This window comes from Haemaphysalis longicornis, unplaced genomic scaffold, assembly GCF_048455015.1.
Source record: "Haemaphysalis longicornis isolate Haplotype H1 unplaced genomic scaffold, Haemaphysalis longicornis Haplotype H1 scaffold_4, whole genome shotgun sequence".
NCBI lineage: Eukaryota > Metazoa > Arthropoda > Arachnida > Ixodida > Ixodidae > Haemaphysalis > Haemaphysalis longicornis.
In genome coordinates, this window is record NW_027526361.1 from 108,062,491 (window position 1) to 108,088,326 (window position 25,836).

At 49.0% G+C, this 25,836-nt stretch overlaps 1 protein-coding gene across 1 annotated transcript; it reads left to right on the forward strand.

Annotated features, from left to right (window-relative positions):
• Positions 1–10,245: 10,245 nt before the first annotated feature.
• On the forward strand, positions 10,246–23,924 carry LOC144180479 (uncharacterized). Its single transcript, XM_077708818.1, has 3 exons — positions 10,246–10,342; positions 17,489–17,862; positions 20,727–23,924. Exons 1-3 carry the CDS (start codon positions 10,259–10,261, stop codon positions 22,411–22,413), a joined length of 2,145 nt encoding a protein of 714 aa, XP_077564944.1. The 5' UTR covers positions 10,246–10,258; the 3' UTR covers positions 22,414–23,924.
• Positions 23,925–25,836: the final 1,912 nt, after the last annotated feature.

Consider the following 25,836-nt stretch of genomic DNA (forward strand, 5'->3'; position numbering starts at 1 on the left):
TCCCTGTTTTGCAGCGTTCCGGAACCCAACGTTCTCCGAAAGGCACCGTGAGGGAAGACACCGGTATCCTGAAGCCAACTAGTCGGTCAATATCTGGAAAATCCACCCCAGAGAAAAGACTATCGGTGAGTCCATTCTTCGCGTCCTTAAATTCTCGTGCATACCTTTGTGGAATGTCCTTCTTCCCCGTTGACTTACCAGTTTTATTGGTAAACGTTAGTTAGACCATACCATTGGACCGTTGGAAAAAGACTATACGCCTGGATCCACGGCAAGTTCCCAGCACATGTTTGACTATCCCCTTTTTTCTGCTTGTTTACTTCTGCTCTCCTGTGCTGCAAAGCGGCGGGCTTGGTGACTCTTCGACGGCGCACTTAATTAGCCATGCCGTTTCTAGCGGAGGCCAATGGCGGCACAGTATAAACGCAAATCACAGGAGGAGGCAGGTGTGACTTATCGAATATAAATTTCCGCTCATGGAAAGAGAAAACGCACTCGTTCATTTGGGTTTACTTAAACTTGCTGCCTGTGATGTCAAAACCGGGAGGCAGAGGTGGGGTGGGGGGGGGGGGGGGGGGGGGTGCAGAGCAGCTCTAAATATTTTTACGTGCCGGCTCGGCCCCCTCCCTACTCCATGCACCATTAACATTTTTTTCCGCAGCTTACGATCTACGCGTTCCTATAAATTTGGCTGCTACACGACGTGATTGTAGCCAGTTTTACTTTGATAAGGTAGCCACACTTTGCCGGACCGACAAGCTGACGCTGATATTCATGGCGGCGGTTTTGGGAACGCAGGTGCCGTCTGTCAATTTCCGTGGGAAGTTTCTTGTGCGAGGCCACTATAGGCATTGTAGCAACTCGGCGTCGCGACGGGGTAGATAATTGCTGGGTAGGGCTATGTTGAGGCTACCGCCGGAAAAGCCATATCGTGATCTATGGACGTGTCGTGCAGTTCGGTTGGCTGAGACGTGAAACGACGCATTGTTTAAAGTTATTACGACAGTTGCGGCAACAGTCTGAACTTGGCTAAGGTCGCTGTCCCCGCAGGACAAAGCGGTAGATGCAGAGCCCGCGTCTCCAAGTCAGTATAGGATATTTACCCGTCACGCTAAGGCGCTTGAAGCAAGCGCTTGTCGTCAGTAATAGTAGGCGGTCAACGAGACAAAGTGTGCTAGCGTAGAGGCTGAAAGAGGATCGGTGAGCTTTGACATTCTGACCAGTATTTCGTTTGTGTGCTTTTGCCGAAAGGGGCGACGGAAGGGACAATTGTATACGCCCAGAAACGGCGGCGGCAACCGAATGAACATGCCTGCGACGCAGGGATGTATACACCCCCCCCCCCCCCTCCCCAACACACTCCAGAAGGATTTCAACACCCCCCTCCCCCCCCCCCCCCCAAAGAAAAAAAAAAAAGTTCCCCAAACTTGAAAACCCCGCCCAGGAATTTTTATATAACCCCTCTACTATAGCCCTCCAACACCCTTACCAGGAGGATTTCGACCTCCCCTCTCCCTTCCTAAATGGAAATTCTGGATAAACCTCCGCCGCGATGCATGACCAGTTAGTTCTCCAAGATGACAAGGAATGTGGAGTTCGAAAGTCAAAACGGCGTGAATAGATTTAGGTAAGCGCTGCCACCGGCATGTGTGGTTTGGCGGCAACATGTGCGTGGACAGGGTCCTCCAGTTTTAATGAATGTAGCGAACAGCAAAAGACGCCGCACTGCCTAGTAACAACACTTTGCACTGCGACGCCCATTTTTACCTTCTCTTGCATGTCTTTGTCGGACCCGCAAGCGGTGTTGTGTGTAAGTTGTAGCTGCACTCTTAGGCAAAAAGGACTAAAATAGGGACTAAAATACAGCCGTTAGTCTTCGCGGGCGACCGTTCATCTTCAAGGGGAGTATCTGCGGCAGAGTACGTGCCGTGTGCATAAATGCGGACTAACTGTTCGTCCCCGCCGATCTATAAGGAGTAACGGGAAGACGAAACGCATGCAGTTAGTCTCTTTGCTGCGTCGTTAATCCCCTAATGGCGTCGTCGTTGCCCTTTCGCGCATATGTCTGCGAACAGTTTTATATTTCCAAAACACAAGCCATTGCAGTCACTGGGTGCTTTAGATGGTGCCACCGGAGAAAATATTGATGTTAGTTACAAGAAAATCGCCTAGGGTTAGTAGAGCGGGGGGTAATGGCAAGGAGCGGCGAAGCGCGATTGGCATACGCTTCTCGGCGAGGTTTTGTTGATAAGCTGTGCTGCATACGATTCGTGCGAGGTAATAACGGCCAATGAAAGCTTTCAAGCGCCTTAACAGTAACGCAAAAATTACTGATAATAGCAAAAGTGGATTCCTGAGCCTAATGAATGTGTATATGTTTAACAGACGAGAAAAAACGTTGCTGATGACAACTGCAAAACAAAAATGCTCGCTACAGGTAAGCGTCTCGAAGTTATCTTTTACACTCGGTACATAATTGCCTTGGGCACCAAAGCTATGACACTGCTGCAAATGCTGTAAAACCCGCTTGCATTTTCCAGTCGCAATCGTCTAGCGACGCAAATTTGAATAATTCAGGCTAAGCAACACCGAATTCACTTTCGCCGATGCAGGAAAATATGGCATGTTTCCTTATTCTGACACTCACACAGACGACACCTTTCACATACTTTACATAGAGCACTTAACATATGTATCGAACACTAAGAAAGCACTTAGCTTGCGCTAATTTGTGCGGAAACAAATGACTCGTCCGATCGCCCAGCTACCGATCTCAACTAGGCGACGACGAGTTGATTGTTATTTACGAAAAAACTATGGTTGTGAGGCTCTACTTCGAATCGAACTGAGCAATAGTCCCTAAACCTAGCAAAGCGCTAAGCGCAAGGCGCAAAACGCGGTCACGTTCACTTGCACAGATAGAAATTCGGGCACCAGTTGCAATGGATCTGTTGCGTTATGCACAGAACTACACGCTGTACACGTGAATATTATCTGCCGTAGGTACCACCCGGCGGCATGGTCGAGCGGATAGCGCGTCGGGTTCCTTGTGTATATTTCCTAGCGTCAGGGGTTCGATCCCTGCTGGTGCCGAAGTTTTTTTCTTTTTTCTGCACTCTACGCAGTTCGTCCTTGGGGAGTATCGGAACGGACCATCCGGGTGGGGGACTAACCGTTCGTCCCCTCGCAGTTAGTCCCCAAAGGGACTAATGGTTGTGGCAGAGGCCGTTAGTCCCCGAAAGGACGAACTTTTAGTCCTTTTTGCCTAAGAGTGTGTGCCATCCTGACGTTCGCGCAAGGCATGTGAGCTGTCCAAAGTTTACTAGGAACGGGGTGGGTCAACGTAAAATGCGTGTGCACGTGGGGACTTCAGGTGTGGTGGTTGGGAAGGTTCGTGCATGGACAAGGGCTTTGAGCGTTAATGATTGGAGCGGACAGGATGCCGCGGTGACGTCGAATAACCCCTGTAAACATTAGTTGTTGCTTATATGTCCCCATTCTGCGTGTCCCCATTCTGAGCGTTGTGCTAAAGAGAGGAGAACGATCCCTTTTCCGATTGGACACATTTGTTTGAGGACACTTCCTGACGTAGCGGACCACGAAACGAGCATATAAAGGCCGTGATGCAGCTCGCCGAGTTTGTTCTCAACTTTATTCTCACCCTGAATTGTAAAAACATTATAAATACCCAAGCTTAGATTGTGCGAAGCTGTGCTAGTCTTTTCGCTGAGAAGGCACGAAAGGGACCGGTGCAGCTACCGGGCCGGCAGAAAGCGTTCGTTTCTGTAGTATTGTTTTACTTATTACTAGATTTATAAGTTTTGCTTGTTTGGAAATAGAGAATTCGTTACTTCACAAACGTGCTACAAACGACGAACTTTCTGGGTTTGTTAGCGCTGATAGTGAATAACAAGTTGAAAGAAGAAGCAGTGCGTAACAAAAACCATTTTTTCATGTGGTTATAGAAGAAAAAATGTCTTCTTTCGAGCAAAACTCATATTTTAACAGCGTCAAAATTTTGAAATACCTTAAAATAATAAAGAAATTTCCCATTAGCCCCCCCCCCCCCCCCCCACCACTACCACCACTGAAAATATAGCGTCCCTGCTTGCAGATGTTTGGTGTAAGAGCTGATGAAGGGTCCCCTTCAGTGAAACGCAAACAATGACTTCTTCCAAGGGAACTTCTAGTGGTTACACATGCCTATGACGCAACATTAACAACCAGCGCACGAAAAGCCTAAGCAAGAACAAAAATGGACATGGCTTAGCCCTTCTCCCCGCTTTTTATAGCGTGAGCTACACTGGCCGAGGTTGAGCAGTTGCGCGTGGCTGCTGGAGCGCAGTGCTGCGCATGTGCGGGGATCAGTGACGTCACACGGCGCACAGAACGTTGCTCGCTGCCCGGCGTCTCTTACTCACCCAACGCGCCCAGCTTCTTCGCCGACCTCCGCTCCGCACGTGGCGTCCCGGACCACTTCATGATCATGCGAGGGGTGGCCGTGTGTGGAACCGATGGCTCGTGCGTCCCAGCAATACCGGCGTTGGCTGTGGAACCAGCTTAGCTCTGGGGCGATTGGTGACGCTCCTCCGGAGCCGCTTGATGAAAATACATGTCACGTAATGCCTGTACTGTGTGCGTGTGTGTGTCATTGAAGCAGCCGTAAGCATGATAATCAAGATAATCCTAGACAACGAGGACAGCTGAGAATAACCAACTGAACCATAGCTCACGCTACGTGTATCCTGGCATAGCCGAGCTAAGCCACTGCTAAATTTTTTGTTTTCGTTCAGTGCTTGTGCGTCATCCACCTTCACTAATTCACCCAACTTTGTCTGTTCTTCAATTGCCTGAGGATTTTTCATCCACCTTTCGCTTATATACGGCGGGAGATTTAAATCTTTCCTTTCGTGGTTACTAAGAGGGCCATAGTTCAAGCGGAGCTACTCTTTTCCGGAAGGTGCGTCACATTTACAGGGCATGTGAACTTCTGGTGCAGGGTGAAAGTGCTTAGCGTAGCGCAAACCACCAGAACTGCAGCCGTGCTACAGTGGGGGCCAAATGAACGTAGTATTTCGTGACGTTTTCTGAACGCAGGAGGCTTCCTCCGTCCGCTTTGTCGAGAGCCATGCGGATGAAGACGCCAAAGCTTCAACGACCGAAGGCCCCACGCCAGCACCAGCGAAAGACGGCGAGATAAAGCCAAATAAGAGATACAGAAGAGCCAGTTCGGTGAGAGCTTGCCTTGCCGTTTTGATATTTGATGCCGGCATTTACTTGCAAAGAAGCGTAAAACTTGGGACAGCGACAACATGTAGTAGGCATGGTCGGTTTCTAAACTGGCGTGCTGAGACCTCTTCTAGTGCCTTCTCTCGTTTAGGCGGAAGCTTATATAGGCTTAACCAACGTCAGCAACAATGCAGGTGGGCTCCTTTGCCAATGACCACCGGCACCAGGGGTGTCCCCAAGCACTGGTGGTTCTACGTGAGGGGCAGCTCGTGAGAAGGTGTCACCGCATTTTAGGTGCAGAGCATTTTAGCGGCTCGCCTTGTCGTCGTAGCTCGCTGTAACGCTTATGTCAAGTGACTGCCGGAATCAGGCGTCGCAGCGAGATAACGGACCATGGTAGAGCCCGGCATACCGACATAGTGCTTCCCGCAGAGGCTTCGAAAACCAAGCGGTATAAATAGTCATAACTGTTCTAAACTCGTGAACCACAGGCACCTGTCATACATCTCCGCGTTGTTTAGCGCACAGAAAACTGCAGGTAGATTTCAGGCAAAATCTATCTGTATAACCGGCAGCCCCCGCGTTTATTGAGTTGAGACCGCTCGTTGGGATGGTTTTTGCGATAGCAAAGGAAAAAAGACGCCACGCAAGAAAAAAAAAAAAGAAAAGCCGCGTTCGGCATGATGCAGAAAGGCTCCAGCCGCGCAAGAATATAGGCCGTAAGCATTTTTTTGTATGAATTTTTTCAGAGTTAATACTACTTTCATACGCTGTGAACACACAGCGCTGAGTAAATTGTTGCCGCCGGCGCGATGATCCTGGAATTAGTTGCAAAAACTCCCACCTCCCCTCGCGGGAACCCCTGTGTAGATTCGACGCATAGGTGGAGCGGCGAAGGGACCGCGTTTTATAGCGCGCATAACGTTGAGGGGACTGCGTAAGTCGGTCCCAGTCGATGACGACGTTGACGTACTTGTAAAGCGGCGTGGACTCTAGGTGTTTGAGCCAAGCGTGGATGTTACTTCGCCGGAGAACGGCACACCGGTTATATGCGCAGCGCGCCCGAAGAAGAAGAAACCGCGGAAGAGAGAGTACTGCACATGCGCCGGCCCCAGCCCGTCTGCCGCGGCTATGACGCAACAAAATCCAACACAATCCACTTTAATCCAATCCAATCCAAATCCAAGTCAATCCAAGCCAATCCAATCCAATCGAATCCAATCCAACATGGAGGAAGAAAAAGTTAGGAGACGGCGCCGCCGGAGAAACGTGAACCTATACACAAAAAGTGAAATCGAAGTCGGCCCAGGCGTCACTGCACCACGTGACCCCACCGCGCCGCCGCTGTATGAGCCGCCGCGCAGTCTTCAATTTCGTCTGCTCGAAACTGCTCTGCGGCCTGTTGTCATGAAGCCTGCTATATGTTGTTTTTTTTTCCCCACGGCTTTTGTCTTCCGCACGTACGCGGCACTCCTGCCCGCACGCGGGCATGAGATCGCCGAGCAGACAAATGAACAAAGGACGGGGAAAAGCTACCGCAAACGAAACACGAGAGATGCGCCGGAGTCGCAGACCGCCGCCGCCGCCGGCCCACCCGACCATGGAGGTCACGTGCTGGGCCGACTGCGGAGGCTTGAGAAAGGGAAACGGCGGAGGGAGCGGCTTCAACAGAGCTGGGCTTGCGAAGGCTAGCTGCGTGACGTCATGCCGTCTCCTAACTTTTTCTTCCTCCATGCAATCCGATGCCCCTCGCGAGAGAGCGTTCGCTATCGGAGAGGAGAAGGGGTGAGCGGCGGAGAGCGCAGCTGGCGCGGCGAGGAGAATGGGGAGGGGCGGACAACGCCGACGACGACGCCGGAGGGACAAGGCGAGTGAATCAGATGCTCTGCATCTAAAAATTGTGAAAATGGAGCAATCGCGTGTTACGCCCTGCATTTCCACAAAAAATGCATACTGATTAGAAGAGTGCGTAAGTATACACGCCATAGTAAAAAGAGCTTACTCGCTATTTTTATTTTATTCTATATTCGGTTTCCGACAACGCTTACTAGTTCTTGTCTGTGTTTAAAGGGACACTGAAGTGAATTTGTCAAGCTCCCGTTTTTGCTTGCACTGCGTAGACTGGCTCAAACTAGCACACTTTTAATCGTTTTTCCGGTTGAAAAATCGGTAATTATTTTACAAAGCGCGAAAGAAGAAAAAAAATTCCCGCGCTTTTCCCCGAGGGGGAGAATGTGAAAGTGCGAATGCACGGTTGTCGGCCCGCTTGCGGCGCTTGCGCTCGGCCCCCGCAGCCCACCGCCTCGCCGCCTTCTCTTCCATCTCTTCCATCGGGTTTGTAGTATCACGTGTACACCACGCAGTTATCAAGCCGCTATAACGCCGCTGAGTCGCCAACGCACGCCGCTGACGACGTAGTTTGAATGCGTTAAAGATATAAGGCGCGTTACTCACTGATATCAGCGTGGCGTCCGTGGCTTAGTCGGTAGCGCGTCGCGCTGCGGCCGCAAAGTCCTCGGATCGAAACCTGGCGCCGGATGCTGTTTCTTTTTTAAATATAGAGGAGCACTGCGGACGCCAACGCCGCCGCCGCCGGCGGTGGATGGTTTGGGGTCGCTTATAAAGTCGCACTTAAAACTCATGCTAGCGCCGATTAGCCTAGCCAAAGCCAGCGCATATCGAGACACGAATTGTCGGATCAGCTGTTCGTGGCTAGGATGAGGTAAATGCGCCGAATGTCTGGCGCTTTACGTTTGCATTGATTTATCTCGATCGTAGATGTGGCGACGACGTTTCTCGCTTCCGACGGCGCGTTTCGACGAGTGGCGTGCGGCACAGCCGCTCACCACCCGTTTCAATTTGGCGCCGCGGCGTCCTGGAAGCAGACGACGCGCCTCCGTTGCTATAGCGACGGGGCGCATGCGCAGAGAGCAGTGGAAGTGCGATCAAGTGCGCAACATCCCCCTCGCGAGGGGCACGATCAAATGCAGAGCATTTCCGGGGGCGCACGACGTTAAGTAGTTTGCGTTACGTTAATGTTGTTGCACTTGTGGCAACTGCTGACGAGAGAGCGCTCGTCAGCAGTAATTTGAATGAGTCAACGATATAAGGCGCGTTCGTAGCCTCCCATTCTGTGTCGGCTTTGTGGCGCTGTGGGTAGAGCACCACGTACATTGCGTTCCACCCGCAGGGTCGAGGGATCGAAACCTGGCGCCGGATAGTATTTTATTTTATATAGTGTAGGGGGAAGGGTGCGGACTACGACTACGGACGTCAAGGCGGGTGACATCGTGAGTTACTGAAATGCTCTGCATTTAAAAAATTACGCGTTCGAAATTACGCAAAACAGCTCCAGCATACAAAATAAGGCAAGCACAAAAAGAACAGAACTCCGGCTGGCGCTGTTTGAGGCAGGGGGCGCGCGACCACTGCGAAGGCAGAAAGTTTGAAAGTCATTAAGTGGCTGCAGTGAGCGAATAACGGCGCTGGAGCCCATGACGGGCTCTAGAGCCCCACCTCTAGACTGTTCCGCACTTCCGACAGCCTTCAAGTGGAACGGCTTTAACTTTTTCGATTGCGCGGTTCAACCGCGATGCTGACGGACTTGCACGGGTAGAGGTTCAGTCATCTCATGAGAGTTTTGAGAGCCGTGAAGCGCTTGATGATGAACTGCCTCGTTCCTGGTCAGGAATGGCTACTTGAGGCCCGATTAATGCGAGCAGGGATAGTGAACTTCCCAATTGGTCTGATTAGATAACAATGTTATCTCGGGGTTCAGGAAAGTGTAGCGTGCTCATGGCTTCTGCGTTTTTAAAACGTATGTATAATAATTTTTGACCGGGTCATGTTTTGCCGCAGTGGAATAAAGATGTCCCTTCGGCACGATAGCGGCCAGCTGTAAGTTTCGCGATGCGTGCGTCAATTTATGATTCCTATGGGTTAGCCACGGTCCCACCTAAGCCAGGATCATTGACGGGGCGTATGCCGCACGTGAATCGGCCACATGCTAAGGCGTTATCTATGCGGACGACATCTGCCTGTTTCGAAGGTACCAAGTTTTAACAGGTGTGGAAACCAATTATTCTTTGATGACTGTGGATTTTGCGTTCTTTGGTAGACTAGGGTTTGTGATTGACCGGCTATGTCAATGGACGAGGTTGTGTCCATACAATCATCTCTAATTGACAAAACATTCTGCTGGGAAAACGTTCAAAGCTTCACAATATTTTTCATTGCAGAATACGGTACATGCCTCCCTTAAAGCAAAACGATGCCTGTCGTAGTCTACAGACTGCGAACTATCATCAGCATATTTAGTACTAAAAACTAACGCTGACAACCGTGATGATGATGGTCGGAATGTATGTTCTGGCGAACGTTTCTCACAACAAAAGATCATCGTCGCCGTTATAATTTAATGCAGTAATGTGTGACTGATTCACAGATCATTATGCCATCGTAATCATTGTTCCTACCTATTTTGTCTAAAATTTCTTTAACAAGGAATTGGTCACGATAACACCCGAATTACTCGCTGCGTTTGTAATGCTCATTAAACGGAAGTTTTTTCTTCCAACGTTAGAAGGGCCACAATTTCTCAGTTATCTTTTGCGAGATGGCAGCTTCGCATACCAATTACTATTAAATGCTTTGTTGCGGCTAGTGTTGACGAGATTTGACTAGCATGATGCAAGTCTGTTTTATGAGGCCGGTCAAAGAAAAAATGAATCCCACATGTGAGCCGGCGAGATTCCGTGTTTTTTCTTACGTTGATGGCATGAGGAACCAATCTTACGGTCTGCCTGTGATGGAGATAAAAAGCTGAGTTGGTGGCAGAAAATCTTCAGCGGTAAATTGTATACGTTACTTGATAGAAACTCACAAATTTCTAGTTACTAAGAATAATGAATGAAAAGTTTTTCTCTGCTCTTGGAGGTTCTTGATTTGAGATCTTGGCGCGGTTTCTCTTCGTGGCAGATATTATATCATAATTTTCTTAACTGCCGTGTTTTAGTTTTTCTGGGACTTTATGGCCCCAGTTCCAACTCCCGTGACACTGACTGTGACGGCCGTGGAGAGCAAGAGTCCGCAGCGACGCTCGGTGAAGTATAAGGTAAGTACCACAACGTGAACGCTTCCTTTGACCAACGCGATCCGTGTCAAGCACCCTGTCTTTGGCGCTATAAAGGGTGTTTAAAAATGCCTTTAAAAAATAGCTTCAATACAGGCTGTGAAGGTGCTTGTATGGCAAATCTTTAAATAACGCCCACAACAATTGCCCATGCGACGTCACTTGAATTCACGGCTGTGGCTCATCAAAGAGTGAAACCAGACATTCTGCCAGCCGTTACCTCGAATTCGCGGGGGCGGTGTCCCGAACGCAACAGCGTCGGCCGCGGCCGGGCTAGACAGGCGGACGCCGCCGCTGTAGCCCAGCCGTGCGTCGGCAGAAAGAAAACGGAGAGGAGCGTCTATCGAAGGGTTAGACAGCGGAACTTACCCATCCTGATGTTCTTGCTCAGGGTTACACCACCGCGCGACGCAAGCGCAGACAGCGAAACAATTCGGCGTGTAAGCTTAGTCATTCCCATTCATGCAGATTAAAACTAGTTTACTGAGTTTGGAAATTGCGGGAAAGCTGAGGGAACTTTTATAATCGTTTTTATCAAAACCATTTGCTCATTTCCCCTCTTGTAATACCTCTTAAAACACAATCGAATTCGTATTCACAATTTAGAAAACGGAGTCCGATTTGTGGCAAGCATTGCGCAAAATGTAGCGTTTCTCTAGCGGCCAGATGTCTGTATGTGGTTTGTACATTTTGTTTTCCCGCCCTGCAAACCAATCCTTAACGTATGTCTGCCGCACGACCACTTAATTCCGTCGGGTGCGGGTAAGCCTGGAGGTGTCGAACAAGTTAATCAACCGCGCGAAGGAATTGGACAATAGACGCGAAGCTGCGCCAAAACCGGGCCAAAAAACCGTTGTTAATGCAGACGACAAAGTCGTACCAGCGACGCGCCCGCCGCCGAGGAGGCACCTCCGCGCGGGGAACGCTGGGTAAATTCCCCGCGCCATCTACAATGTGCTCCGTGAGTGAAACCATCCCCCCTCCCGCCTTCTCCTCCTCTGCGTTGGGAGTTTATTGTCCCGCACGCCACGACAGAACCGCTGGCTGGTAGACGAAGAAAACTTAGTTTTTAAAAATTAGCTTTCGGAGAAAAATTGTTTTTCTTGCGGCAAGTGATCGGAGGCCCTGTTGTCTGCAATAAACGAATTCCAGTTGCTATTTAGGCCAAAAATTAGGTATTACTCGTTAACTAACTTTTTATTAACCGCATTCAGGCATATGATTGTCATGCGGAAATTGTAGAGGATCATTAGTCAACCCGATATCCAGCGTTGGACATGTGAAAATGTAATGGCCCGGAGACCTATGGGCGGAGTACTTAAGTTATCCGGACGCGTGTATCTGCATTGCGGCGGCTGCGAAGCGCCACGAGGCCACGCCCATGTGTTCACATCACTGCACACGTCACACGCACACGTCACACGCACGCCGTGCTTATCACGACCAAACTAAAGTGGGCGAGCACCTCCGCTCTAGGGAGGCTGTGGCCTCATCTAGCCTCGAACGGAAAGTAGGGTGTCGCGCTCCGAGTGACGTACCCATGTAGGCATGGTTTTATGGCGCTTTGCAGCCGCCGCGATTCAGATGCGCGTGTCGAGAGGACTGAAGAACACTGCCGATAGGTATGCGCACACTTACATTTTCCCAAATCTAACGGTGGATATCGAATTGACGAAAGATTCTCTACAATATCCGAAAGACAACCACACGCCTATTTTACACAAATAAAAAGTAAAGTAATTAGTTATAGGTAATTGTTGGCATAAATAGCAATTGGAATCGCGTTTTTGCGTCCGCCACGGCCTCGGATCACTTCCCGCAAGAAAGCCAATATAACCTCCAGAAGCCTATTTTATAAAATTACTTAGTCTTCCCTGAAACGCCCGATATATATCGGAGCATTGGGAGAAGTAGATTGCAGCAAACGTTTTTTAGATTACGGTTTTAATTGACACTTGACGCAACCGACTTCGACGTCAAGAACTCCATGCAGAAACGCGTTGAGCTGTGCTTTCATGTCTAGTAGAAGCTGACCGGTGGGCCGTCTAGATGTTGTAGTTGAAAATTTTATCAAGATAATATGGAATGTTTGTTTCAGAGTTTGGTATCGGAACATCTCGGTTATTGGCGTTTAGCTAGCATGGAATTTAGAGCGGTCTGCACGACTGATGCTACCCATCAGTGCAGTCAGTCTGCTCTTCTCTTGTTATATTCATGAAGTTTATCTTCGCAGTGCGCTCATAGCCACGTCTCTGGTACCCACCGATATATTTCTTGCTTGCGTCATGATTGTTCAACTTGTCATTTCAATTTTTAAGCGAGTAAAAATGTCCCCAAATAAAAAAAACACAATCCAACACAATCCACTTTAATCCAATCCAATTTAAATCCAAACCAATTCAATCCAATCCAAGCCAAGCCAAGCCAAGCCAAGCCAAGCCAAGCCAAGCCAATCCAATCCAATCCAATCGAATCCAATCCATAGCCCCTCGCGAGAGAGTGTTATAGCGCCGAAATCGCGCCACCACACGCACGCGTGATGTTGACGTCACGATCACGCCACAGATGTTAGCGACCGGAGAGCGCGCGAACGACAAATTGGGCCCATCTCCCCGCGAGGGGGACTCGAGTAAATGCGTCGCATAGGGGGTGGGTGTATTGCGTTAATGTTTAGTGTTCGGGGAGTTGGTGGTAGTGAATGCGTTGTATCAGCAGCTTCTTGACGTAGTTTGAATGAGTCAAGGAAATTTCGTCATTCTTGCGTGTTTCGCTTTGTTTACAAAGCAAGAAACGCAAATGCTTGCGGAGTTGTTAACTAACTAACTAACTAACTGACTGACTGACTGACTGACTGACTGACTGACTGACTGACTGCAACGGCTTACTTGCACGAATGCTTTGCACTCGCCATTTGTACAAGTGCGGCACGCACACACACAGCCGGCTGGCGCCGCATCTTTTCAGAGTGCTACGAGTTGTGCCGCGCCTCCGCCAGATGGCGCCACGGGTCCCGCGACCGAGAGAAGACGCAGTGAAACATCCCCCTCGCGAGGGGAACGATCAAATGCAGAGCATTTCCGGGGGCGCACGACGTTAAGTAGTTTGCGTTACGTTAATGTTGCTGCACTTGTGGCAACTGCTGAAGAGAGAGCGCCTGTCAGCAGTAATTTGAATGAGTCAACGGTATCAGGCGCGTTCGTAGCGTCCCATTCTGTGTCGGCTTTGTGGCGCAATGGGTAGAGCACCATGTACATTGCGTTCCGCCCGCAGGGTCGAGGGATCGAAACCGGGCGCCGGATAGTATTTTTTTTATATAGTCGGGACAACGACGGTGCGGACTATGGACGTCAACGCGGGTGACATCGTGAGTTACTGAAATGCTCTGCATTTAAAACTAAAACCTTAATCATTCGAGAAGCAAGCGTTTGGTTAAGAGGGCACAAGAAGCAAAGCATAAACACAGGACAAAATTATCAAAGCAAACAAACGGGCATGAGTATGCAGGTGCTTCCAGCTCTACTAAATTGTGCCAGCTAAAGCATTGAGGGTCTTCTTGCAAATAATATAAACCCACGGCTATGCTGAAAACTTCATTACAGAAGGCGATGCTGCAGCTAAGTTTGCAAGGATTAACGTTGCCCAATAACTCGCGTCTCGAAGAAATTCTTGTGTCTTCGAAGCACGAAGCGTTCTTGCGTGAGGCGCAAACAAGTGTACCTGTGTTTTTTTAGTGCGGGTTACGAAGCGTTTCAACGCGAGGCGTAAACGAGTGTTCCGGTGTTTTTTAGTACGCGTTACGAAACGTTCTAGCGCGAGGCATAAACGAGTGTTCCGGTGTTTTAGCACCATTACTACATGAGACGACGCTTCGGACGGCGACAGGAGACGCCAACAGCCCCAGCTCCTAAGGGCATTCACCCCTAATAAAAGAGAAAATGCCAGAAACGTGAAAACAGGGAACGACGCCCCGTTCGCTTTTGGGTAACGCGGTTTGTGACGTCTCATCAGTGCTCAACGGCGAGAGCTCATTAGAAACCTGTATAAATGTTTACCTGAAATAAATAGTTCCTAAGGTGTTGAGCCCGTGAAATATACATAAATCAACGCCTTCCGTGAGCTCACCCTATATAAAAAAACAGACTACAGCTTTTGCACACATGCGAAACAGTCTGCTCCCCTCACTATTGTCAGCCATTATGCTTTCAGCTTCGTTTTTGAAACGCCTTTGGTGAGCAATTTGAGAGGTGAATAACCTACGACGGTGAGCACCCGACATTGTGAAAGCGATATATATGGCAGGAAGCAGCTAACATTCCTTCATTAGAAGCAGCAAAAAAAAAAAAGAAACAAGTTGCACTGCAGGTGGTTAAGCGAGCCGCTAGATCTTCTAATCTCCCTCCGCGCGCGAAGGAGTAAGAGTAGAAGGAGGAGTAACACTTTATTTAGAATGTTGCTGTCAGTAACGTGCGCCCGGTTCGAACATAATAGCCCATGAACTTAGCTTACTGCGAGTGGTTAGCTAACCGATCCGCCAGTTCAGATCGAGCCGCCAGTGATGATCCGTAAAGCGTGCGCCACTCTGTGCGGGCCATGACGGCTACTGGGCACGGATGCCGTGGAGAGGGTTCATTTCACGCTAGGCTCGCGTTGCGCGAGGGAAGATAATATGAGGTGGCTGTGATCGCCATAAAAGGTGATGTAAAGGCGCCAGCCTGAACGGCGCCAGCCGCGAGGCCAGGAGGCTGCGCTTGATATTCGAAACGGTGCTTGTTGCTTCAAATGCGGCTTCGCTGCAGCCATCAATGCTCGCAGCCGGCTCGATGGGGTCTGGGACGGCGGTGTATGTGGGAACACCCGCCGCTCGAGCATCTAAACGCGTTTCCCATTCCGTCAGGGAAAAATCGTAAGTCCAAGACAGCCTCGTTGGCCAGAGAAACGTTGCCGTAGTAGACCTGTGCCTGGCCCCACTACAATTTATCAGTCATGTTTCTTAGGAGTGACTTAGGCATGTGGACATCAATCGCACGAACAAAATTTTTTGACGACGTAGAAAAATTGCCAGAAAGTGGCCGGGAAGTGGCCACTCCTTTATCTGTCTTCTTCGACATCTCGATTATTCGCTTGAAGTTTGGTATCAGCTTGGTGTAACTGTTATGCGGCAGTATTTTAATGAAACCAACTTGCATTTTGTCTCCATGGCGCTTTTTTAAAACCCTGTATGTACTTGCTGTTCGTCGAATGACTTTGAAGCGGCCTGCCCACGCGCAGTTCAGAACGGAGGCCATATAAAAGCCGGGGGGCGGAGCCAGTAGGCATACTAATTGAGCAAATTGTATTTCGGTCCACGAAACATCTTGAGTTGGGGTAGTAGCTAACTTTTGGCGTGAAAAAGCAAAAGGTAAATTGAGGCAATAGCGGCGTCTGTGTCTGCTTCGATAGTAAATGCTTTGAAAGATGGTAGTGTTGCCGCTTTCCCTTCCAGGCAATGCCCATACTCTCCTACTCTTTCTCTACTTTTGATTCCCTAGTCCTATCCTCAGCTCTTCCTCCATCCTCCTCTCATAACCTTCCTTCACATCCCCATTCCCTTTTTGCTACGTGCGTAACTTTCCCCATTCCAAAGATCGAATCCATAATCCTAACTGCATCTATGCCTATCCACTGTGGCTAATTGGCTAATCCTACCTGCATAATTTTCTATCCTATCTATTCCTACCTAACCTAACACATAGCTAAGCTAACTGCTCTCATTTTGGGTATTCCTTTCCCTTGTTTCCCTTGTTTGCTCTGTTTTTTTTCTTTTTGTTGTTGTGCTGATAGGTTGTGCATAGCGTTAGTGTTGGAATATGAACAATTTGTGTTACATTCCTTTTTTATTGTTATTATATATTGAATTTTGCATTACCTATCTTTTCTGTCTGAGAGTGTGTATTTATTTGTTTTTCGATTTGAACCTTTGTGTTTCGTTTTGTTTTTTTCTTTACCCTTAATTTCATTGCGCTAATACAATAGGTGTGTTATGTATGCAACATTGCAATGCCTGTTCACGGGGGCCTTTAGGGATTATTGTGAATTAGTATCGCCTAACTTAGTAGCATGAGCGCCATTTTGTACGCCATTTGAACACTATTTTCAAATAAACAGCTTTTCTCTCTCTCTCTCTTTCTCTATCTATCTATCTATCTATCTATCTATCTATCTATCTATCTATCTATCTATCTATCTATCTATCTATCTATCTATCTATCTATCTATCTATCTATCTGTCTGTCTGTCTGTCTGTCTGTCTGTCTGTCTGTCTGTCTGTCTGTCTGTCTGTCTATCTATCTATCTATCTATCTATCTATCTATCTATCTATCTATCTATCTATCTATCTATCTATCTATCTATCTATCTATCTATCTATCTATCTATCTATCTATCTATCTATCTATCTATCTATCTATCTATCTATCTATCTATCTATCTATCTATCTATCTATCTATCTATCTATCTATCTATCTATCTATCTATCTATCTATCTATCTATCTACCCGGCGCCGCTCCGCCCAAACACACTTACCGACCCACATCCCTGTCTACCTTCCTGCCTGCCTGCCTGCCTACCTACCTACCTACCTACCTACCTACCCACCTACCTACCTACCTACCTACCTACCTACCTACCTACCTACCTTCCTGCCTGCCTGCCTGCCTACTTACCTGCCTGCCTACCTACCTATCTACCTACCTACCTACCTACCTACCTACCTACCTACCTACCTACCTACCTACTTCTTTCGTCATCTTTCCTTTACATTTACCTCCGCTCCGTCCGAGCTTCTTCCCCTTCTTCGAGTCAGAAGTAATTTGTGGTTTACGTCTTACGGGTAGGCTACCTCCCCGCACCGGTCACGTGACGCATGGGCTGGTCGCTATTTGGGACTCACTGGTGTTTAACCAATCGCCCACAAGTTGTCAAAGATTCAGGCACCCGCTAATAAGAAGACCAACCAGTAGCCTTTTTCAGTAGTTCGAATGAAACAGACACACTGACGAAAGTTTTTTGCGTTTACTTAGCACAAAAGAACCTTCTAAAGGTTTGGCCACAAACACCGGACTCCGCTTGCCTTTCTTTCATATGCAGAAGTCTCGACGCACGAGCGGCAAGCTGGATCTTCAAGAGCTCCTCAACAGCATACCTTCATCGCGTGCCAACTCTCCCTGCATCCCCGATAGCGCTGGAAGCCCGGGGCCTCAGCGCTGGGTGAAACTGCGCCTCGCCCAACTGCTGGGCCCAGTCGTCGTGCTGCTGCTATTCATCCTCTTCGGCTGGTACATCAGCTCGTTCCCCAAGCATCCCAGGTCCACTTGCGACTCGAACGACTGCATTATCTATGGCAAGCTGCTGGACGAGACGCTGAACGCATCGGCAGACCCGTGTAACGACTTTCATGCACACGTCTGCTCGCGGAGAGACACCAAGAACCTGAGCTCTCTGAAACTGGATGTGTACTGGAGGTGAACATGAGATACGTTCTTTTCTGGCGAGGTGGCGCACGCTGTGTCGTGGGAGTAATTTGATTCGAAGGACGACATCCGTAAAGGAAACTGCATGCACCTTCGCTGAATTCATTCGGAAAACTGTATTGCAGATTCTACTTCTGGCCAGCTGCCGGGATTGAATCACGAGAATTGCCGCGGCCAATTAAAAAAAAATTAAGCATTTGCACTCAACGGGAAAGTTGTCGAGTACGGAGCAGTGATTCGCCAAAAGGGTGTAGTGCCCTCTCTTGCCTAGTTTCAGTATCAGCCTATAGTTGACACCGCAAATACTCAAGAGGGGGAACACCAGCCCTGAAAAGGCATACAAATAAACATTGAATTAAACATTCCTTATGGCGGTGAAACCGCCCACAAGCCCAGGACACAAGAGAAGAAAACAACACGAGCGCTATCTTCTTCTCTTGTGTCCTGGTTTCGCGCGCAGTTTCATCACAGTGAATCTGTAATAACGGCCCCAGTTCTCGACTCCTTTGAAACTTTCATTATTTTGGGGTAATTAATGCGTTAATTCATGATTTTTTCCTTGTTTAGTATTAATTTGCACTTATTTGCTGACTTATCCTCCGTGGCAACGGCACTGCGCGAACATCACCCTTAACACTTCGCCAATGAGTTAGTTGTGCCTGTTCGAGTCTCCTCTTCGGGTACGCGACCCCGCTTGACTACCGTGGCTAGATAACGGGACCCCTAACAAAATACGACGGCAAGCCGGACACCCTAAAGTGCACCGCAGTTAACAAAACTACCACCTCCCCTTGCGCGAACCCCTGTGTAGATGCGACGCATAGGGGGTGCACGTTGCAGCATTGGACAGCGGAGGAACGGCGCTGGAACGATGGAGCGGAGCGGCGCAGGCACCGCGTTTTATAGCGCGCATAACGGTGAGGGGACGCACCGGCGCCAGTGCGTCTGCCGCGGCTATAACGCAACACAATCCAACACAATCCACTTTAATCCAACCCAAGCCAATCCATTCGAATCCAATCCAATGACCCTCGCGAGAGAGCGTTCGCTATCGGAGAGGACAGGGGGTGAGCGGCGGAGAGCGCAGCTCACGCGGTGAGGAGGGGCGGACGCCGACAACAACGCCGACGACGCCGGATGCCGGGACAAGTCGAGTGAATGAGATGCAGTCGCATCTAAAACACGTCCATGCATTCCATGGATTGGGTTAACCAGCGAATGTGTAAAATGCAACCCGCATTTTCCGAATGACGCGAAGCCTGTTCATTTCTAAGTAACCTGCGGCGGGTGTTCGCCACTGCTACGTTGCCGCTGCCCCGACCGCACCGCCGGCCCCTCCTGCCGTTTCCGCTTTCGCTACCGCCCCCTTCCTTGCTGCGCGCGGGCGCTGTGCTATGATAAACCCAGCCAATTTTTTAGTGACGATAGTCTTTCTAGGGCTACTTAAACTCAGAAATTTTGGTCTGTCTGTATGTCTGTCTGCCTGTCTGTCTGTCTGTGACTCGATTCAGCCACCCGGCCAACGTGAAATGCTTACTGCGCAATAGTCTTATATACTCAAAGCCACATGTAGACGTCTAAGCCGGGTTTATATGTTCATACTTGTCAACTTTGTTGAACGAGAACAAGACATTACGCAAATATAAGACAAGAAACTACTACAGAAGGGATATTTACAGTGTTCCTTTATCAAAAAAATTATGGATGCTTGGTTTTTCGATAGCAAATGATATTCTACATCTACTGGAGAAAGCCGCCGCCTCCTGGCGGCATATGAAAAATCACGCGACAAGAGCAACGAAAGGTTCCACTAGTTAGATTCCACGTTCTGCTTGGAACGCACGTGGAGCACGGCCACGCGGCTCTATAAACCTTCTAGTCGGCCGCCTCCACTCACGCGCGTCTCCGCCGAAATGCAGCGCTGGCATCGAGGAAGCCGGCCTGTAGCAGTGGAACGCGGAAAATTCAAATCGCCTTGCGCAAACCTGTAGTGTGTTTACATTGGAATCAGCGCGTCGGTACAGGAACAGCATGAGAGGTGAGCGGGAAAACAAAGGGGGACATTTCCTTGGCAAATGTCTACAAAGACTATCGTCTTTTAACGACATTTGCAACGGAAGTAGCAGATACGCGGCCAATTTTTTCCCCTTCTAAATCCCCCCCAACCTGGCTTTTTCGCACAGCCGCATAGGGTTGCGGTTGAGGAGTTTTTAATGGCGAAGCCGCGTAGGTGCTACGGCTTTCATCGTCTCAGGTCGTCGTAGTGTGATGTAGTGATGATTCTAAAACACCAGGACACTCGTTTTCCAACGCCTCGCGCTAGAACGTAAGCGTACTAAAAGAACACACCGGTACACTCGTTTTCCAACGCCTCGTGCTAAAACGTTTAATCTCTGTGGAAAAACGCGTCCAAAAAGAACACAGCGGGACACTCGTTCTTCAGCACCTTACGCTAGAACACTTCGTGCTTGAAAGACACAACACTTACAGTAAAGATGTATACCTGTCCGTCCCCAACAGTTTGATACCCGTGGGCAAAAGCGCTAAGACGCCAAGAATACACTTATACAATGTATACTTCTCCCCTCCAGAGATTTAACGCTGGAATGTGGTTTCTATGTTGGCGGTCGGTGTTTTCTTTGTGCACGGTCCGGTCGAATTCTTCTTTCGCCTGATCATGCAAAGCTTCGCATTAAATCAAATGGTATTCCTGATAATTCTGAGGTTTTATGAACTCTGTAACTTAATGTTTGGTAGGCGATATTTGTTATGTTTTGCTCTATTGATGTGCGGTCACGCATGAATCTAGACATTCATAGCCCGCGGATAACCATATTGGCGTTGCTATGTTGCAGGTTCGTCCTGGACGTCTCTTCACTGCAAGAACGCAAGGCGATTCCTGCCACGGGGCAGAATGCCGCAGAAAAGGCCGCCAAGTTCTACAAGTCCTGCGTGGCAGCCTTCAGACACGGGAGAAGCGACAGCACGCTGAAAATGCTTCTGCATAATGTAGGCGTCCGCTGGCCTCTCTTAACAAATGACAGCCGGCTCCTCGACGTCGTGTTCACAATGACGGCCCGATACAACTGGGGAGCTGTGGTCGAGTTTTTGATGGATCGCCCCGGATTGCTCTCCATCGTACCGTCGCCTTTGTTTGAAGGGCTCCTGCGAGGAAGATTGTTTATGCTGCATGTCGACTCTAACCAGTACCGCAATTATTTCAACGAATTGGTCAAAACATTCAAGAGTGCAAGTGATGAACCACTGTCGTTTGAGGAGTTCTTCAAGAACGAGTCAGAAGTGGTCTCCGTGTTACACCGTGCCTACATGCAACCACGGCCAAAGATCCTTCGCAATGTGAGCATGGAAGAAGTACTGAGCGCGGTGGTGCAAGCCCTACCTATGGACGCCTGGTCCAACAGTCTTCGCTCACACCTGAACGCCTCGGTAGACGAAACACGCGTGTTAGCACTGGAGAATGTCGACTTGTTCAAGGCGTTTTTCGGTCTCGTTGAGAGAAAGGGCGAGGCTTTGATGGCGTACTACTACGGGTGGGTGCTTACCCAAAGCTTAACAATGCTCAGAAGGGATGACATATCGTGGTTCTTCAATACCGGCGACGACGTGAAGCGAGGCCGCGCGTGGTATTGCGTCTTGGTGGCGGACGCGTACATGGGAGTGGCTTTTTACGCTGCCTACGCGGCAAATGAATATCAGTGGAGGAGGACCACCGAACTCTCTACCCTAGTGAATAACGTCCGAGTCGCCGTCATGAGAAAGGTCGCCAAAACACCTTGGAGTGCCGCCGCCGACGCCGTGCGCGACTCCACGAACTCGACAAATGGGCTGGATGATTCGCTCCACCTCATCGGCGAAATGAACCCCGAGTTTCTGGATCCCATGTACGAGCAGTTTCCCGACATGACGGACGATATATTCACGAACATCGAACTGGCTGTCAGAGCGCGCCGCCTCACTGAGGCTAACACAAGGATGCCGCGCTACATGTTCGAACGTCAAGGGGACTTTCTCAGCGTCAACCACGATTGGCGCCTGGAACTTCTGCCTCTCATGCTCGAAATGCCGTTTTTTCCACCCGGTGAATTTTTTAAAGGCATCAAGTATGGAGCTGTGGGAAGCCAAGTCGCGGAGGCGCTGTCTTCCATGGTTTTTCACCGAATCGCGGAGCTCGACGCCGACCTATCGGGGACGGCGCTTAGTGTTCCATGCACGCTCGACAACAAGGGTCCGCTTGAACCCAAGAGGCCGATACAGGCCGAGGACCTCGATTTTATGCGGAGAGTGTCCACCATCCTCGTGGTTTACGAGGCGTTCACGCTTGCGAGGCCAAGCGAAGAACCTCTAGGCCTTCCCAATCACGAGAAACTAACGGAGGGACACCTATTTTTCTACTTTATGTGTCTCCATCGTTGTGGTACGGACGACGCGCGCTCAACCTGCAACCTACCGTCGATAGTGTTCGGCCGGTTTGCTGACACATTTCAATGCCAGAAAGCAGCGCACCTGTCCACAGGACACTAGTGCTCGCTCTTTGATGCCAGTGCTCGCTCTTTGATGTGACGGCCCAACGTGGAGTGGAGAATGCAGTTTATGTTTGCTATGACCTATTATAAACATCCACATTTTTATTCCTCTTTAATACAGGGGTGTCGGCTGTCTCCAAGAATGAACTGTTACGTTTAATATTTTGCGTCTGTGCAATGGATGTGCCAGTGGCTATTTGGATTTCATTACATATAAAAGGTATGGGAAGGCTTCAACGACACATATAGTCCCCGCGTACGTTTACTTCGACCCCAATTTTCTGTTGCTGGCTATGAGACTTTTAGATATATCAGTTTTTCATTTTTTTCTGGATAAAATTTGTTGCTTTGGAAAAATTTCCGAGGGACGAAAAATCTGGGAAGGCTGGCTTAGCTTGTAAGATTTCCGTCAGCTTTGCTTAACGGAGACGAGCATATTTATTCGCCCGTGAAATACGTACACTTTGGGATTAAAGCCGCATAGTGGTACTGGCTAGTCAATTTGTGGTCAGTAATCTCTCTAAGCGGTCTTGATTTTGCCCTATTTCGCGGCGAAAGTTACGAGAGGAAATGCATTCGTACAAATCAGCCCAGGATACACAGACATTCATGCTTAATTAAATCAGACTTAGGTATGTCTTTCATGTTCCTTTTATACTGCCACTATTTCTGTTAAATTGTATCAGAACAATTTAAGTGTAATTGTTGTGTTCCAAATATACATAACCGGTTTTTGTGTGTGCAAAGCGTCGTTAACACCGAAATTGAAAATTGCATAAACATAACCTGAGGTTTACGCATAAAAGTTTGGGTTGTTGGTGTGCGGTGAAGATGTGGTTGCTTATGTAAAAACAACAAAGGACGAGACAAATGTGACATAAGGATCGCTGGACCTCAACTACTATTACAGCGGCGAGTATATACCGACAGCACAGCATAGATAGACAAATAAAATTAACGAGTTCACTCAACGTGAAAGCTGTCGCAAGTGCTGAGCAGTGATTTCGCCTGTGTCGGCCTTGTGTCATTGTTGTAACTGGAGTTTATCTTGCCTGTGTTTTGCCTTTGCTTTTATGTGGTTTTCTGTTCTTTTTCTGTGTTTTGCTTTTGTTTTTGTGTGTATTGCGTTTCGTTTCCTTTAAGGTTTTCTTTTTCTGTTTTTCTTTTATTTATATTTTTTGATTACTGCAGTAGCGGGGCACAATAACCCGTCAAATTTCTGATTTCTGGCCGGTCTCCCACGCAGGTATGCGCCACGAAGAGAGGAACAGCAATCGCCGGAGAAGGCTGCTGGAAACTCGTCTGCGAGGCCCGGGACTGCCATTGTCTCTTCCAGTGCTTTTGTCTTTCGGAGGGCACGAAGCAGCTGGGACACTAATGTAGAGATGCTTGCAACGCTGTCCACTCATTGGTTGCAGAGACGGTTCGTCTACCGTGCTGGAACTATTCGGATCATATTGACTTTCATCCCAACTCCTCTTTCATTTTTCCCTGTCTTTAGACTAAAACATTTCTTCTGCTCCCCTATTTTGTCTTAATTTTTTACGACTAAAAATGTTCTCCTTGGACAATCCCCCATAGGTAGTATGCGTTATTTGACTCCGCCCAACGACGTCGGACGGAGGACATGCCGGGCCCCTATACGCCTCGAGCTTCGTGATCTCTGCGCCGCCTGCCGCCGCTTCTCCGTGGCGCGTAGGGGATGAGCGCTGCAGGGCAGATAGGGGCTCGTGCAGTGTTTTGGTTCCCTCGCGCCTATTTTTGCCTTTCCGTGCCATAAACAGTTTGTTATGGTGATGCCTGTAAGAAAATAGTACGTTTAGGACTCTTGAAAAAACGCCTGCGTCTTGGTGGACTGTTCGAACGCCAACAAGAGCTATCCGGGGACGCGGTTCTGCGCGCTTCTAGGCCACTTTTACAGGCGTCGGTGGCGGCCGCAGCACATAACCACTGTCACCTCAGAATACTTTACGAACAAGTGAATTCTATTGTCGTCTCGTTTAGACCTGATACTGGAACAGTGAGAGGTTGGTTCCGTTTTGGAGCGCGAACAACAAATGCAGCTTTCTTTCAAATATATACGCCGTAGAAAAATTTGATTCGTGGATGTGATTACCCAATACCTGACAATACTTCGGCCTTTTATAGGAATATAGACCACGCGAAAATGTTAAGTATATTCCAAGGGTGCGGTTCGATCAACAAGGGCTCACTCACTCCTTACAGCCATGAACAAAAAGAGTTTGCGCTAGGTTATGCAGAAATTCTATGTCCTAGGACAGTGTTTCAAAAAATTGCCCGCGCATCTGCCCCTTTTGTTGCAAATGTCGACAAAACACGATAGTCTTTATCGCGTTTTGCCGAGTAAATGCCTCCCTTCGCTTTACCGCTCACCTCTTATGTTGTTCCTCTTGCGCCGCGCTCCTCGCAAGGTTAAGACCCCAAAGGTTTGCTTTATTCATTTTAAATTTACCGCGTACCACTGCTCCAGGACGGTTGTCTCGATAACAACGCTGCCGTTTGGCGGAGACACGCGCTAATCGACGCGCCCTACTTCAGCGTTGATAGAACCACGTTGCCCTACTCCACGTGCGTTATAAGCCGAACGTGGAACCTATCTAGTGGAACCTTTCGTAACTGTTGCCGGTTGATTTCTAAAAATGACGCCAGAAGCTGTAGTGGCGCGGGCGAGAGCAGGCGGCAGCCGAGTGAATTTTTGAAATGCTGAGCATTTCTTTAACTCACATGTAGCGTCCGCCGTCCGTCCGCAACAGCTCAGCGCGCAGGTGCGCCCTCTCCCCCACTCCTCCTCTCCCGCATCACGCTACCCTCCTCGCTCTCAACAACAGGTCCGCACCCCTCCCCCTACACAATATAAAAAAATAATACCATCCGGCGCCTGGTTTCGATCCCTCGACCCTGCGGGCGGAACGCAATGTACATGGTGCTCTACCCACTGCGCCACAAAGCCGACACAGAATGGGAGGCTACGAACGCGCCATATATCCTTGACTCATTCAAACTACGTCAAGAAGCTGCTGATACAACGCATTCACTACCACCAACTCCCCAAACACTAAACGTTAACGCAATACACCCACCCCCTATGCGACGCATTTACTCGAGTCCCCCTCGCGGGGAGATGGGCCCAATTTTTTCGCTACCGTCGTTAGCACGGTCGCCGCGGTCAGGTATCGAACCCAAGTCCTCCGGCTAGTCTGCACAGCCCCTTAGTTGCTGAACCACAGCGGCAGGTGAAGGAAGGATGAACATATATATTTTCGCCCTGCAGTTCGTTTTAATGAAATCCTTTTTGTCATATCCCCCCCAAAATACAGTTCCGATAAAAAAATGATAATATCTGTTTTCTTGAACGACTCCTCACGATGGTACAGCTCATGTTCCTACACGATGAACCAAC

What these genes read in the sequence shown, in the direction of transcription:
- LOC144180479 (XM_077708818.1), top strand. Translation starts at nt 10,259, where the DNA reads ATGGCCCCAGTTCCAACTCCCGTGACACTGACTGTGACGGCCGTGGAG. An exon ending in GACGCTCGGTGAAGTATAAG is followed by an intron (nt 10,343 to 17,488) that starts GTAAGTACCACA and finishes TTTCATATGCAG; the next exon opens with AAGTCTCGACGCACGAGCGG. An exon ending in AAACTGGATGTGTACTGGAG is followed by an intron (nt 17,863 to 20,726) that starts GTGAACATGAGA and finishes GCTATGTTGCAG; the next exon opens with GTTCGTCCTGGACGTCTCTT.